At 32.7% G+C, this 16,010-nt stretch overlaps 4 protein-coding genes across 6 annotated transcripts; 2 read left to right on the plus strand and 2 right to left on the minus strand.

The window, feature by feature from the left end:
- Nucleotides 1–1,201: 1,201 nt before the first annotated feature.
- On the plus strand, nt 1,202–2,831 carry Sap30 (SIN3-associated polypeptide 30). Its single transcript, XM_076906851.1, has 3 exons — nt 1,202–1,737; nt 2,106–2,333; nt 2,529–2,831. Exons 1-3 carry the CDS (start codon nt 1,567–1,569, stop codon nt 2,655–2,657), a joined length of 528 nt encoding a protein of 175 aa, XP_076762966.1. The 5' UTR covers nt 1,202–1,566; the 3' UTR covers nt 2,658–2,831.
- A 90-nt stretch (nt 2,832–2,921) lies between these two features.
- On the minus strand, nt 2,922–4,961 carry Rrp45 (exosome complex component Rrp45). Of its 2 annotated transcripts, none has more exons than XM_076906763.1 (9): nt 4,801–4,961; nt 4,622–4,716; nt 4,315–4,537; nt 4,014–4,231; nt 3,697–3,924; nt 3,479–3,612; nt 3,323–3,402; nt 3,097–3,223; nt 2,922–3,014 (listed from the first exon to the last, which is right to left on the minus strand). In XM_076906763.1, the coding sequence occupies exons 1-9, from the start codon at nt 4,864–4,866 to the stop codon at nt 2,953–2,955; spliced, it is 1,233 nt and encodes a 410-aa protein (XP_076762878.1). In that variant the 5' UTR covers nt 4,867–4,961; the 3' UTR covers nt 2,922–2,952. The 2 variants fall into 2 exon arrangements, with proteins under 2 accessions (XP_076762878.1, XP_076762877.1); XM_076906762.1 differs by having other exon boundaries at nt 3,091–3,223.
- A 703-nt stretch (nt 4,962–5,664) lies between these two features.
- Nucleotides 5,665–8,753, plus strand: LOC143430429 (uncharacterized). 2 transcript variants are annotated; one of them, XM_076906713.1, is made up of 7 exons: nt 5,665–6,032; nt 6,761–6,837; nt 7,064–7,226; nt 7,323–7,441; nt 7,515–7,657; nt 7,734–7,908; nt 8,000–8,753. In XM_076906713.1, exons 2-7 carry the CDS (start codon nt 6,802–6,804, stop codon nt 8,060–8,062), a joined length of 699 nt encoding a protein of 232 aa, XP_076762828.1. In that variant the 5' UTR covers nt 5,665–6,032; nt 6,761–6,801; the 3' UTR covers nt 8,063–8,753. The 2 variants fall into 2 exon arrangements, with proteins under 2 accessions (XP_076762828.1, XP_076762829.1); XM_076906714.1 differs by lacking the exon at nt 5,665–6,032 and adding an exon at nt 6,153–6,175.
- Nucleotides 8,754–8,801: 48 nt separating this feature from the next.
- Nucleotides 8,802–11,174, minus strand: LOC143430428 (tRNA (carboxymethyluridine(34)-5-O)-methyltransferase alkbh8). Its single transcript, XM_076906712.1, has 7 exons — nt 11,067–11,174; nt 10,734–10,965; nt 10,501–10,623; nt 10,193–10,390; nt 9,702–10,087; nt 9,467–9,622; nt 8,802–9,370 (listed from the first exon to the last, which is right to left on the minus strand). Exons 1-7 carry the CDS (start codon nt 11,097–11,099, stop codon nt 8,822–8,824), a joined length of 1,677 nt encoding a protein of 558 aa, XP_076762827.1. The 5' UTR covers nt 11,100–11,174; the 3' UTR covers nt 8,802–8,821.
- Between the last annotated feature and the right edge of the window lie 4,836 nt (nt 11,175–16,010).

Genomic DNA, 16,010 nt, shown 5'->3' on the forward strand with positions numbered 1-16,010 from the left:
TATCGAATCGATATTTAACAAAAATTATATCAAACAATGAATACAACAGATTAAAATCGAATGAAATTTTCTTCGTTGTTCATTATTCCCATAAAAGTTTATCCGAATAATGCATAATTCACTTGAAGAAAAGCATAGAACAAATTTCGTTATGAAAACTTTAACGAACACAATCGGAAGTAAGTAACAGCCTGTATACGTGTAATTAAAAAAATCATTTACCTCGCTTTCCTGTAACATGAGACTGTCCATTGCGTATGCGCAAATCGCTGATCTTCCGAAGCAATGATAACTAATGATTGATATCGTCCTGGTGCGTACAGTTCTCCATAATGACGAGCTGCAGTCCTGGCGTTGCTGTCGCACTAAACGAGAAACCAAACTATTTGTTTGTATTCTCGTTACTATGAAACATATTGTTCTTTGTAAAAAGGATCGTCAGGAATTGCTGAAAAATACACGTGAAGACCGTTTTGCCGAGCCATCGTAAAGTATTATACAGTGAAATACAGTTTCATTGCCAAGGTATACATCTACCTATACTGTTTCGAGATGACAAACGGACACGAAGCGTGGCGGATTAACCAGAAGAAATTTTATCCAATAAATGTATCGATAGATTAATAAATAAACTATTAAGTATTATATACGTTTTAAATGATAAGTAAAATCCCTACAAGTATTTCGTTTGAAAAACTAAATATTATTTACTATACATCTTATGACTAAGTAAAGTCACTTGGCAAATTGGGCAAATTGAGACATATGGTACAACAAATACAGCAAGGAAAGGAAAAAAAATGTTAATAATATATCGGTAGTTAAAAATGTTTTATCTTCTGTCAATAGCCGCGTGACAAAACTTAAAGTTGGCAAGATTGAATTTGGCTAGATAGAAATTTCTCAAAGCTCTAAACCATGTTATTCGTATGGGGACACGTAGATGTTTATATACGTATGCACCTTCGCGCAATATCGTGTGAGTCAGTGTAAATGTGTAAATAATAAAACGCGGTGAAGACGGGTGAAGTGCTGTAGCGTAAAATTTTAAAGAAATCTGTAAGAACATAGACTCATTGCGTGAAAATAGTGTTAAACGTTTCATTTTAATATAATTTTTAGAGCATTTTCAATAATAGAAGTAATAAAAATAATTCATACGTTAAATCGTTTGAAAGCGAAAGAAAGTGAAACATAGTGAAACAATATATATACTTCTTTTAACATTGAGGTCTTTATAATACGCAAACTCTACTATTTAAATGATCGATTTGCGAACTTGAATCTTTGCATTAAACAAGAAAGTAAACATTATATATTAAAAACCTTTTTACACCGGCAACCGAGATATATTGTATATTGCACTTTATTGGCAAATTGTTGATAACAAATGAGATTCGACGGGAAATTATGATTGTGAAAAGTAGAGATTGCCGAGTATATTTTACTTTCAGACACGCTGTTTTTTGACGCAAAACACATACATCGAAGTTGAAACATTTCGAGGTTGTTAAAGTTCTAAATACTCTTCATACCGCTTTTGTTGATGTTAAGAATAAAAAAAAAATGAATGGATTCAGCACCGGTGAAGAAGATTCCAGAGGAGCTGCTGATCAAATTTGTTGCCTTGTAGATGAGGGTGAACGATGCACTCGGCCAGCTGGCAACGCTTCTTATAGCAAACGTATTCAAAAAACTGTAACTCAACGGCGACTGAAACTTAATCTCGATCAAGTGGTAAGTAATATTTAAGAACTTCTTTTAATTTAGAAGAAGAAAATCTTTTAATTAGGCCCGAAATTACTTTCTCTTTCTATGAATTTCAACATTAGATTCCATCGGTAAAGAATAGATTGTTGTTATTCTTGTAGAGATTGTAATATGACCTTGGTATTTATAGGAATTCAATTTTTAACATTCTTCACAAATTATACGGATTGGTGTGTAAATTGTACGGTTATGCGATAAAATATTATCAGTTCTGTAATTGTTTAAAGATAACAAATTGGAAAAATGATTATTTATCAAACCTTATTGTGTGTACACAAGTGCGTGCGTGTAATTAAATAATGAAGACGTGCCATTTCATGTCTTATTTCTGGTAGGCACGCCATACGTACATTTGTGACTACCATAAGCAAGTGATACAATGCGCAAGATCGAAGCAACAGCAACAGCGCAGACGTAAGGATTCAGAGGAAGACTCGGGTGAAACAGATAATGATCTTCCTGAAGTTGATCTTTTCCAGTTACAAGTTGGTACACTAAGGCGATACAAAAGGCATTATAAAGTTTCTACACGTCCAGGTTTAAATAAAGCTCAGTTAGCTGATGTAAGTACGTAATAAAAAATATAAACTTTAGAAAGTTTTTTAAAAGTTGTAGTACGTATCACTTCTTAAAAGTACTTTACCCTCTCTATGCTGTATCGTTTCCTTGTGAAAGATGCCAAGTTACAGATAATAAATGCATTACAAAGCTTTTCAAAAATACATGTGTATTCTTAACACATTACGTTGTTTTTTCAGACTCTTATGAAGCATTTTAAGACTATTCCAGTAGTTGAAAAAGAAGCATTAAGTTTTTTTATTTATACAGTAAAGACTAATGCTAATAAGCTGGATCAAAAAAATGGCTTGAGTAATGATACTACATAGCCTAGACTCGATCTCTCGTCAGTTTTGTTAATGTAATAATATTTTATTAGTAAGATCAAAAATATATGTATGGATTTTTACTTGTTAATAGGCATAGGTATTTTATAAGATCTATGTATAAAACAAATTAAAAAATATATGTATAACGATACATACTGAAATATTGTCTATTTACTTCTCTTGATTTCCGTTTGTTTCATCGCATAATACGTTTATATATTGGTTAAGTAAACAGAGTTAAAATAACGTTTGTACACCATTGCATTTAAATTTTGTCGATGATATTATTAGTTTATTATATTAAATCTTTTCTTTCTAACATTTCGGTTGTTTCTTCTTCACTATCTCCACTTAACACTAAAATGGTGATAATTAAAATATTAATTACTCAATAAGCACAACAGGTTAATAAATACAGTATACCGTAAAATACCTATACCTATATCCTTTGTAGCTTCCTTTACATCTTTCTTTATTTCAGCAGTAATCTCGACATCGCTTGCTTCTTCTCCGGATGATTCTGATATATTCCATGTATTAGGTCCACCTTCGCCAAATGATAAACCCTATACATACATACATACACGTAAGAAAACAATTTTTAAATATTACATCATCGATATCACCTTAATTATTAATTATCTTTCAATTGAACAGATACTTACTGTATCCATTATTAATTCAGCAGAACCTTCACCAGGTTTTATAATTGTACATTTTTTTTCCTCTTCTTCTTCCATATCAACTTGTAAAGACAATTAAACATAAATATTACAATATTCTCTTTCATATTATACTTTTAAAACCAAAGAATAGTTTACCATGAGATTCTATCTTCTCCGCTTGATTCAATTTCCGTAATTTAATACTAATATGTTCACCGTTCATTGTAGTCAACTTCTTCATCGCTATACATTCCTTGAAACGATTTGTATTACGATCATCTTTTTTGTACCTAAACGCGCATGTTCAGAATAAAAAGGAATCTAGCAGGTAGCTTTAAATGGGTGAGAAATAATTGAAAAGTTTAAACTTTCACCTTGCTTCCACATCACAAACTACTGCCTCCTTAATTTGTTGTACCAATTTTACAGCATAGTTTGCAGCGTAGCTAGAAACTGCAGATATTACATCCTCCACGGTCATGGTTTTAGTCATATAATTAAAATGTAAACTACAAAGTTCTCTGTATGAATTTATACCAAGAGTAAGTTGTGCTACTCCGACTCGTTCTTCTAAATATGTTGGATCCATAACTGTGTTTCCACTGAAAGCGTACAGCTTTTTTTATTACAATTATTTAATAAGGATATAATTGAAAGATGAAATATTTAATGAACAGTTTAAATAATTAACCTTTCGAATGTAATAAAAGAAACACACACTGGATAATGATACAATGTTAAAGGCAAAGGATCCTTTTCAGAAAATGGATGAATTATAATGTCTTCACCATTCGAAGTTACATCGGGTCTATGGAAATGCGATAAGGCGGCTAATGTTGCAATGGAAGCGCAGTCAATTAAATTTCCATCATGATTAATAATATTAATGTCAACCCTTAAATTCCATACCTATGTTTTGTTTAAAAAGTTTACAAACATTTAATGTTTCTTGCTATTATTCGTACACAAAAGGTAAGCAATAAATTGTTTACCTTTTTGTCAGCAATAATACATAATGATTCTAAATCTACACACTTTGAATCCTGAAAACATTTTTCAAGTTGCCTACTAATCAATACTGAAAACTCTGATTGTCTACCACTGTCAAAGTGTTGCGCAGCCAGTGGATTAAGTTCAACATTTATGTGCAACATTCCTTCGTTAGGACGCGAAGTCTTTGGTTGTTGAATGTCGCACGTTACTTGCGCTATGACTCTGCAAGAATTGCGCATCTTCACTTGTAAGGTAACTTGTTTTAATGAATTATCAACTAAGCTGTTGAACAAAGTTTCATCTTACCGAGTTTGACCAAGCAATACCATACAACTACCCCAATTCGATCCAAAATAAATTTTGACAGGACGCGCTTCTAATAAATTTCTACCATCTAACCGCTAAAAAATAGAATAATTAATTTTATCAATATATACATCTATATTATAACTTTACCAGATATTAAAGTATTAAAAAACATGTACCGTCCCACGTTCTACTGCTTTATTTACAAAATTTCTTTCACAATTTGACAATAAAACTTCCTTCATGATTCCAAGATATTTATTTACACGTGAACCACGTGTAAAATATTCAACGTAAATATAACCTTTAATTCAAGTAATAGTATAATTTGTCAGATAAATTTTATCGTTACATACATAGCAATCATAGCATCCAAATAGATATATATAATTTTTCGATTTCCACAAATGTAAGACCTATTTACATATATACGATAGATGAATATTTTGTTATTTTTAAAATTTTAGTGTACCTGTGTATACAAAAGAAAATATACCTAGTACAAGAATGTTTAAAAATTAATTGTTACAGCTATACATATACATATATACATATATTATATATATATATATATATATAGCATATATTTGAACGAATAGAAATAAGATTCGTATAAATATAACGATTGATTTTTAAGCGTGATTAATATTGCGTTATTTTGTTTACGATTTAATAGAAGGCAGTTACTGGATTGATTTTCGCCAATAATAGACGATTTTGTTCTGATCAATATTGTCTAAAATATGTATATAGGCATTATATATATATATATATACATCATAATATTTGACACCATCTCTTTTATACTTGGACGTATGAACTGCCTTTAACAATCGGAATACGTAGTTTTTCGTTGAATTCCTTTTAAAGATTTTGATGTATTTTGTAATAGTGAGAATGAAAAGAAAAGTGAACAATTGTCGAACAATAAGAGGAAATACAGAATGTTAAAATTTGTTTAAAGTAAATAATTGGCATAAAACTCGTGTGTGGCATGTATGAGTGCAGGCGCGCGCGCGCATTGTATATGTATATGCATACCACACAAGTGGCCATGCCCGGTCATATCTACTTCAATCAGCTTGGCTTATACGATCTGTTTTTTTTTTTTAACGTAAAGCCTTGTCGTCAATAATCCGAGTTCCATGGTTTGATAACTAAAGAATATATTGTATCGAGGGAATATTTTAGAATTTTAACGAAACTCAACTCGAGTGTTTGGTAAAAGTCGTGCAGTTAGGTATCATACGCGTTCCGTATATAATGCTGATCACGGTACGCGTGATACGTACGAATAGATGCGTATAGATAGGGTCGATCTGTGGAATGGATGCTTAATAAGTTACGGTTCGCGTTGCTTATAATCACCTTTTTCGAACTATTTTAGAGCGCTTCTCTTTAATTATTACCGGTAAGTTATTCCATTATCATCGTATTCCCCTCTTTAATATTATTCCGTTTACCATTCTTTCATTCTTACGATTTCTGCATCAAAAGACAGCTTTTATATTGTGTGTTGTTGTAACACCGATTGCCTTTGTACGTCATCTGTAGGTAAATATCTACATGTTACATTCACCAGCTTCATCACTTCTATATGCTCATTTTTATCATATTTCAATGTTCAATTGTTTCTTACCCGTTAGTAATATTATATGTTATTTTTATTAGTGATTTTGTTTAATATTTTCCTTTTTTCAAATTCATCCTCTGTCTCTCTCTTTCTTTCTCTGTCTGTCTGTCTGTCTGTCTCTCTCTCTCTCTCTCTCTCTCTCTCTCTCTCTCTCTCTCTCTCTCTCTCTCTCCCTCTCCCTCACCCTCTCCCTCCCTCCTTTCCTATACACATGTATATACACGTTATATACATAATGTATACCTTCCTTTCGGTTTACGTCCGAATGGAAGAATTTCGTGTTTATAGAATTCTGCAGTTCTTCTCTTTGTCAAAGTATCATTGTCAAATGTACATATGTTTATAGAAAACATAAAGCATCATTACTGTTACAAATATTAATAAACTATTAGTTTATTTACAATATATATCTCAAATTGTATGCGTATTTAAAGTGAAATATTATAAACAAGAATTTCATTAGCTGCGAGATTAAATAAATTTTGAATATTTTCATATCTCTGCAGAGCTTGAAAATAGTTATCCATGATGCTGTTTTATTAAGGTCATGACAACAGTTTGTTATCTGCTTTCTATATTTGCGGTAAGTACCTAATTGTTATTATTAAATCATTCATCTATTTTTTCTCTACAGCGATGCTTACAATCGACTTTAAATTATATTATACCCCTTGAAAATTTATACTTTCAAATATTTTAAAATAGTTTCATTATACGCTATTTCATTTCTACATCTTTTATACATGAAATAACTGTAAAAGTAATGGATCAATAAATATGGTATCATTATATAAATATTATGTATTTAGATTATTGTGATTTTGGATAAATCATTAATTTGTTGGGCAAAAAGTTCTGAGCAAGATTTTATGATCATGGAATCGAATGACAGGAAAAATGTTTATCTTACAAAAACGGGTGATAATACTTTAAATTCTGGCATGATCGTCGGTCAAACAAACATGACATCAGGTAATAGTACCAAAAGTATAACGTAAGAATATTATAGATAGAATCGAAGAATTAAATTATAGAGGACAAGTATGTGATCGACTGTTTGATTCTTAGAATGTGGCGAGGCTGTAATGAAACCTGGAAGTGTCTCCAGTGTTTCAAACAATCAGGCAAAGTGGTCAAATACTCAGAGTAAAAATTTTATTATTAACGCGGTACCAGTGAAAAATGAAGTAAGCTTAAAAGTGTGAGCAACGAGTTGCTTGTTAGAAACTTGTACGTTAATGGAATATTCTATATTTCTAGATCGTTCACCTCGAAGACGGAGCACATTGCAATAAGAAAATGTATTATTACGATAGACATTATACTAGCCATGAAGAAACAGAGAGACCAACGCGCAGGGGAACAAAAAGATACAGAGATAAGGATGCACCTAAAAGGGCATTGTATGTGTTTGCATGTATCGCAGTTTGTATATCGCATGTATCGCGTGTATTGCAGCTTTCATATGTGTTATTTCAGGTCTGCCTTCTTCTATTTTTGCCAAGAATTGCGTGGAAAGATGAGGGAATTGCATCCAGAAATGGGAGTAGGCGACATTGCTAAAGAGCTGGGCAAACTGTGGATGAGTACAGATCTTCAAACTAAATCAAAGTACATGGCAATAGCAGAGGAAGATAGAGCCAGATACGAAAGAGTGAGTTTAAAATATTACCATCTGCCCACTGATATTTCTTATTGAATTTAATATTTAAGGCAAGACTTTAAAAAATGTTGAAATTATCTAGGAAATTATTGCGTACAATAAAAGAGTAAAAAATTATGATCCCGAAGAAGTTGGACCTGTATAAGTTTTTGCATCTATCGAGAAAGAAAAATGGGACAGTGTATTTTGTCCTAAATCAAGCACTCGCCAATTAAAAATGTATAACAATTTTACTAATAGTTTTTAGTATTGTCAATCGTTGTATATGTTACATACACTGTTGACATTTGACGAACCTAAAGAAAACTATTTACTACTCTTCAGCAGATTTGGTTGTAATAATTCTTGATAATAGCATTCGGAAACAACTTTGTTGCTCTATACTCATTTTACTCATTGGATTCAATCTTTTTGTGAATAAGGTGTGCTAATGTATTCGCAAATGATACCTAATACAAGTAATAATATTAATATCAATAGTAATAATGCTGAAAATAATAATGAAAATTATAATGCTTATAATAATAATAATAATATTAATAATAATAATAATAATAATAATGATGATGATGATGATGATGATGATGATGATAATGATAAAAATGATAATCTATATTGCTATTAAAAATATGTTATACACAAGTGAAGCACAATAGCAAGTATAAGTCAAGCAGAGTGAGCTTTGTACAGTGCACTTTTCTTGTCTAATTACGCATTATTCATGTTTATAATGATAAAATTAGATATCAGGGACTATTTATATCTAAAACCCTGTATAGAACACATATTCCATGTATTTTGTTCTTTTTCCAATAAAGATAAAATCATTTAAAACATTTTTAACTTATATCGACGAATGTCTATGATTGAAAAGAGGTTTCGACAAAAGTTTATTTCCATCAATTTATTCCATTTTTTTCTGTAAAATTATACACCAGTTTCCTTGATCGTAATACACTTCTCTAACGATGAAGTCAGGCACGTTTGAACATAATTCTAACAGTTCATTTTCCTCGAATACGTGATAATATCTAAGAAAGTTCCCTCCCCCTTTCCTTTTCCAAGGAACAAGCATATCGTTCGAGAGGAATTTAGTACGATTTTCGTGAACTGGTAATGATACACCGTATTCCGTTAATTTTTGCGTACAAGAAACGTTCTCCTTCCTCTTTGTACCCTTGTATCGCAAGTAAGCTGTTTCAGTGGAATCCCTTTCTTGTTCCTTTGCCCATACGTAAATTAAACATTTTCCATTTAATCTAAGAATTCTTGCTAATTCACGGATCGCTTGTTTTCTTCGTTCATGTGTTGAAAGATGATGAATTACAGCTATACATATTACGGCATCCAAACTATCATCTTTGTACGGTAAATATAAACAGTCGGACAGAAGTACTTCAAAATTCTTACTCTGACATATTTTCATTAAATTGTAACTTCTGTCGCATCCAATCTGCCAACGTGCACATTATTTAAAGTGTCTTGTGTATTATTTTTTATATTTTATCGCAGTGTATAAAATTGAATGTACGTTTCAAACAGTGTATACCTTAAATATATGTTCCTGTTGGTACAGATATTTGCCATTCCCACATCCCACGTCTAATATAATATCACCTGTGTTTAAACTCTGCAGAAATTTTGATACATTGGGCCATTGCTTGTGCCTTGTTTCATCGAAATGATTTGAAATTTGATCGTAAACCTGTATGAAAAATTATGCTATTTTCTTCAACTATATATATACGCATATATATAATACGTATATATTTTATAATACATACATTATGTACATAAGAATTTTCTATTCCTGAAGCTATTTTATTATCAATAAAAGTAATGGTGTTATTTCGCTCTGCGTCACAGTATTTTGGGAAGTTACAACAACAACTTCCTCTTCGTACTTTCCGAAATGTAAACGATACTCTCGTTCCTCGCGGTTGACTTGTAAGTCCATTTGCTGTTTTTATTATATCATTATGTCTAGGGCAAATTCCATGTGACCACGCGTAACGAGCTTCTCCTGACATAATTAATAATGAACGCGGTGGTAATAGAACCGAAACTTTCTCATCGTCCTTTTTAAAATCCATTATGCATGCTGAACTCAACGACAACGATAGTATACTATCCTCGAAAGCGCTATGCGTATCAATGTGCGGAGGAATACCTCGAAGCATAAAATGTTACAGTTTTATATAAATACATGTATATATAATACTGTAATAGATTAATATTGTAATTATCGGTAAACGATAAATCTTTTATAACGTACCTTGGCCAGGCAAATAATGATTTATCGTCAGTTGATCATATTCGTAAGGAACGTTGTGATATTTTTTGAATAATACTTGCAAAAAGTGATAATTGTCAGGAATAGGTGTAATACGTTTATCTGGATCTACTTTATTCGAACCGTATTGAAATTCGTATCCGAAATGTTTCACTTTTCTGTGCTTTAAATCGGATGATTCTGCTACATTTGAAAGCATACATTTATTTAGTTTCAATTATTTAAATTATTGTTTATCAGTTACCCATAATATTATATTAATATTACGAATATGATAAGATTTTCATCACCTTCGTTACTCCAATCGATTGTATTTAACAACATTTTTTCATCTTCTTCGGTAAGACAGTATTCTATTAATTTAAGACCACAAGGAAAATCTTGATGGCATGTATAATTACCTAAGTCAGGAACTAAAGCAGAACGATAATATCATTGGATCATGAAATTTGTGCGATACATTAATCGTTACTAGGTAATTCATTGAAAGTTTTAGAATTGAATTAAATTTAAAATCGAATACCTGATTCTGTAAATGTCGCATACAGGGGTGTACATTGTTCGTTCACTTTAACTTTACCATGAATTTTATTGTATACACAGTCAGCATCTTTCGTCGACTGACATTTAATGAAACAATACGATTTATTCTGTGGCATTATTAGATCATAGTTAGTAACAAACTGATCTATTATACTTTCTAATGTTTCTCTTTGTAATCCCGTGACTAAACCAGCATTGCAAATCATTATATACTATAGAAAAATGGTAAGTAATAATGTATATGTTGTCGGTACAGTTATGAAATAATTTGTTAAACATTACTGTCGGTATGTTAACAAATAGATATATTAACCTGTGACAGATTATCACAGCACCTAATATGCATATCCTGAAATAATCTGTGATACGCTCGTTTTTGTTTGCGTCGGCTTTTCTTATTTAATTTTCCTTCCAACGTACCTTCCATTCCTTCCATTTATAAAAACATTAAAATATGCTGAATTATATGCACCTGTACATATCGATAGAAAACCATGTTCATATTCATTTCACGTAACGTGTTGTATATACGATAAAAATATAGAATAGAAATTAAGAAATACATTCCCTATATTTTGTCACAATTGTCCTACATTTATAATACCTACTTTATTATAGCCTGTGGCACATATTTGAATAATTAAAATTCATGTAACATACAACTAAGGTTATACCTGACATGTCAAACGATGTGTGTACATAATGAACGTTTATATTTCTCTGATTCATTACCTAATGTGACAATCAATTGGCATTCCTAATTTTTGGGTGCTAATTGGCGCTTCAAGTTATATTAATACGTAAGTATAAATATTATAACTAATATCGACAATCCTCTCACTTTTAATACCTGTTGCAACCCTCCTGTAATCGACAATAGCGCCATCTACCAGAGAAACGCTGAAACTACTCGCCCGTTTAGTTCCACCGTTCCTTACAGAGATGGCGCCACTGCCGCTGAATGCGCGCAAAAATTAAAAAATCATTAAAATCATATAAATCAATTATATTATTAAAAAACAGGATAGAGAGGATGTTTAACATACTAAACCAATTAGATTGAGTTAATTAATTAATAGGAAATGCATTTTATTCAATCTGTATTGAATTAAATACGATAGCTTAGAATATCATAGTTTTATTCATTTTTCCTATCACAGACAATGTTTATAATTATATTTCTCGCGCTAATTAATAGAAGAAGCTTCCATGTACTTAATTAAGGCATTAGAATTAACAGAATTCGTATTCTAACAACTATTTTCATGTATAAAACGTGTTGGAATATGTTTGTAACTACAGCAGTAATACTCGCTTATTAATTGATATGTATTAACGAATTATTGTTAATTAGGGTATTCTGTAGCATTTGGTGTACGATAGATGCCATATTTCTCGTTATTTAATGATGTAATTCATTTATACGGCATCATTAAGATTTTTAATTTTTGCGCGCTTTCAGCACCTGTGGCGCCATCTCTGCGAGAAACGCTGAAACTACTCGCCAATTTAGTTCCACCATTCCTCACAGAGATGGCGCCACCGGCGCTAAAAGCGGGCAAAAATTAAAAGATTATCGAAATCAATTAAATTAATTATATTACTAAAAAACAGGATAGAGGGGATGTTTAACCTGCTAAATCAATTAGATTGCATTGATTAATTAATGGGAATTGCGTTTTATTCAAGCTGTATTGAATTAAATACGATAGTTAACAGCATCCTCGTTTTAATTATTTTACCTTTGACAGACAATGTTTATAATTAAATTTCTCGCGTTAATTAATAGAAGAAGCTTCCATGTACTTAATTAAGGCATTAGAATTAACAGAATTCGTATTCTAACAACTATTTTCATGTATAAAACGTGTTGGAATATGTTTGTAACTACAGCAGTAATAGTCGCTTATTAATTGATATGTATTAACGAATTATTGTTAATTAGGGTATTCTGTAGCATTTGGTGTACGATAGATGCCATATTTCTCGCTATTTAATGATATAATTCATTTATACGGCTTCATTAAGATTTTTAATTTTTGCGCGCTTTCAGCACCTGTGGCGCCATCTCTGCGAGAAACGCTGAAACTACTCGCCAATTTAGTTCCACCATTCCTCACAGAGATGGCGCCACCGGCGCTAAAAGCGGGCAAAAATTAAAAGATTATCGAAATCAATTAAATTAATTATATTATTAAAAAACAGGATAGAGGGGATGTTTAGCATGCTAAATCAATTAGATTGCATTAATTAATTAATGGGAATTGCGTTTTATTCAAGCTGTATTGAATTAAATACGATAGTTTACAGCATCGTCGTTTTATTTATTTTACCTTTGACAGACAATGTTTATAATTAAATTTCTCGCGTTAATTAATAGAAGAAGCTTCCACGTACTTAATTAAAGCATTAGAATTAACAGAGTTCGTATTCTAACAACTATTTTCATGTATAAAACGTGTTGGAATATGTTTGTAACTACAGCAGTAATAGTCGCTTATTAATTGATATGTATTAACGAATTATTGTTGATTAGGGTATTCTGTAGCACTTCGTGTACCGTAGATCCCATTTTTCTCGTTATTTAATGATATAACTCGTTAATACGGCTTCAATAAGATTTTTAATTTTTGCATGCATTCGACATCGGTGGCGCCATCTCCGTGAGGACCGGTGGAACTAAATTGATGAGTAGTTTCAGCGTTTCTTACAGAGATGGCGCCACCAGCGCTGAATACGCGCAAAAATTAAAAGATAATTGAAATCATTTAAATTAATTATATTATTAAAAAACAGGATAGAGGGGATATTCAACATACTAAATCAATTAGATTGCATTAATTAATGAATAGGGAATGCATTTTATTCAATCTGTATTGAATTAAATACGATAGCTTAGTGTATCATCGTTTTATTTATTTTACCTTTGACAGACAATGTTTATAATTAAATTTCTCGCGTTAATTAATAGAAGAAGCTTCCATGTACTTAATTAAAGGATTAGAATTAACAGAATTCGTATTCTAACAACTATTTTCATGTATAAAACGTGTTGGAATATGTTTGTAACTACAGCAGTAATAGTCGCTTATTAATTGATATGTATTAACGAATTATTGTTAATTAGGGTATTCTGTAGCATTTGGTGTATGATAGATGCCATATTTCTCGTTATTTAATGATGTAATTCATTTATACGGCTTCATTAAGATTTTTAATTTTTGCGCGCTTTCAGCGCCTGTGGCACCATCTCTGTGAGAAACGGTGGAATTAAAGGGGGCGAGTAGTTTCAGCGATCCTCACAGAGATGGCGCTAGTGTCGAGGGTAGTTCAGTTCGCTGTCGGTAACGCTGTGCGAGCAGTTTGAGCACTTTTTGCAGAGATGGCGCCAGCAACGGTGAGTGGAGTGCGCGCGAAAATTAAAAGCATTATTTAAATATATCATATTGTACCGCGTACGTATAGATAGAAATTTATTAACGCAAAAATAAAAGTTATCGCGGTGGTATCAATGTATCTATATATATGTGGAACATAAGCGAGAAAGAATAAATGGGTTTATTCTCTATACGATAACTCGTTTCATCGAATCTATAAAAATTAATAATATGTAACGATAAAAATGATGATCCGTTAATGAATTGTTGTTCGAAGGGAAATGGCAGGGTTGATAAAATACTTTGTGTTTCGTGGTCGGGAAAGCGTCCCGCTACGTTCTACTCGGCGAGGGTCTCTGGACCAAGAAGAACACCACCGTGGCGCGACGTCACACGGATCACGGTTCGTTCTCAGCATTTCCTCGACGGATCAAGTGAAAGCCATGATCGAGGCTGGAGTAGAATGTAAAGAAGCCGATGCGAATCGAGAGAGGGAAACCGCTTTGCCGTCCAGTTACTCCAAGGCAAGCTGAAAGGAATGTCGAACGGCGTGTATCGCGACAACAACGAACATCAACGAGCATCGAACGTCCCTCTCGTCAATCAGCGTTTCGTTTACGACAACCGTCGACGACGCATCTTCGGTGAGTGCCATCCATCCTCCAAAAAAATCTCTCTAATCAACTTGTTTCGAGAAAAGATGTTGCAAGCGAATCGGACTCTACATGGTACGTAGAAACGAATGAATTTCGTATACGTCTGGTCTTACGTTCTCAATTTTGAATTATTACATTATTTAGTTTTACTTTTAGCTTGTTTTTTAATACGATTAATACGATAAGTTAATTGGGGGAAATTGTACGGTAAACCGATTAATGAAAGGTGCATACGCGATATAGATGTAACAAAAGTTACAGCGCGTTGAGCATCGTTTAAGCAGTTTTATGTAACGGTACTGATACAATATCGTTTAGAAACTAATTAGTAGCGGTAATTAAATTCGGCGAAAAAAAGGGGGAAAGAATGAAATGTCGAATGATTTGATGTTATTTTTCAACCGGCGTCCTTGCCAGTTCCACTAACTAAGGAAATGTATCTTTCTCTACTACCTCCGTCTGTTCTTCGACGAGATCCAAGTGAAAGTGCGTTCCTCTAATTATATAATTGGGACATTAGGTTTATTATCATTTAGAGGATGTGCATTGCAAAGTGACAACGAAAGCGCAACGGAAAGCAGAAGTTGATTAGCTAGCCAGCTAGCTAGCCAGCTACTCTACTGGTGACTTTGAGAAAACGATTTTTCCGATTCGATTGGTAAGGTGCATTCCTCTGTCAGGCAGCCTCGCGGGTTTCCATTCGAAGGCATTGCCGCGATTGATCGGCGTTTGCTTTCTAACGCCGATTGTCACGTGCACCGCCGCATAAACCACGCGGATATTTCTCCACACGGACACGTGCCCCGGCCCGCGACTACGTTTCGCTAATTCAATATCTTACCAATTTATAATCGAGTGAAAGTTTCATTCTCTTTACTTTCTCCTTCTCCTTTACTTGCTCCAAGAAAAACGGAAGTAATAGATCTTCTCTAATAATATCGGAAAACGAAGAAAAAGTTTTCAAGTAAAGCGTGCGAACAGCTCGTTACGTCTGAAAATGGAGAATCTACTTGCCGTAACAGACGCTCCGAGGTGAAATCAAGCTTCCGCCATCGAGATTCATCCGGTATTTGGTAGAGACTGGTTGAAAAATATTCAGGTCGATTGCCTCTCCAAAACTGCCACGCTTCAACGGGAAGTAATTAAAATAACGCTCGCTTCGCAAACTAGACTCGATGTGGCAACGACATCCATTCTCTGTCAACGAAACGTTAAAACATCTTT

Source organism: Xylocopa sonorina, chromosome 14 (genome assembly GCF_050948175.1).
Source record: "Xylocopa sonorina isolate GNS202 chromosome 14, iyXylSono1_principal, whole genome shotgun sequence".
Lineage (NCBI taxonomy): Eukaryota > Metazoa > Arthropoda > Insecta > Hymenoptera > Apidae > Xylocopa > Xylocopa sonorina.

Bases quoted from the DNA above. Each gene is read 5' to 3' on its own strand.
- Sap30 (XM_076906851.1), top strand. From the start codon at position 1,567: ATGAATGGATTCAGCACCGGTGAAGAAGATTCCAGAGGAGCTGCTGAT. The intron at 1,738-2,105 runs GTAAGTAATATT...TATTTCTGGTAG, and splicing joins AACTTAATCTCGATCAAGTG to GCACGCCATACGTACATTTG. The intron at 2,334-2,528 runs GTAAGTACGTAA...TTGTTTTTTCAG, and splicing joins ATAAAGCTCAGTTAGCTGAT to ACTCTTATGAAGCATTTTAA.
- Rrp45 (XM_076906762.1), bottom strand. From the start codon at position 4,866: ATGAAGGAAGTTTTATTGTCAAATTGTGAAAGAAATTTTGTAAATAAA. The intron at 4,232-4,314 runs GTAAACAATTTA...AACAAAACATAG, and splicing joins GTATTATTGCTGACAAAAAG to GTATGGAATTTAAGGGTTGA. The intron at 3,015-3,090 runs GTATTTTACGGT...TCACCATTTTAG, and splicing joins TACAAAGGATATAGGTATAG to TGTTAAGTGGAGATAGTGAA.
- LOC143430428 (XM_076906712.1), bottom strand. From the start codon at position 11,099: ATGCATATTAGGTGCTGTGATAATCTGTCACAG. The intron at 10,624-10,733 runs GTATTCGATTTT...GTTCTGCTTTAG, and splicing joins TGCGACATTTACAGAATCAG to TTCCTGACTTAGGTAATTAT. The intron at 9,371-9,466 runs GTATACACTGTT...GCACGTTGGCAG, and splicing joins AACAGGAACATATATTTAAG to ATTGGATGCGACAGAAGTTA.
- LOC143430429 (XM_076906713.1), top strand. From the start codon at position 6,802: ATGACAACAGTTTGTTATCTGCTTTCTATATTTGCG. The intron at 7,442-7,514 runs GTAAGCTTAAAA...CTATATTTCTAG, and splicing joins CGGTACCAGTGAAAAATGAA to ATCGTTCACCTCGAAGACGG. The intron at 7,909-7,999 runs GTGAGTTTAAAA...GAAATTATCTAG, and splicing joins ATAGAGCCAGATACGAAAGA to GAAATTATTGCGTACAATAA.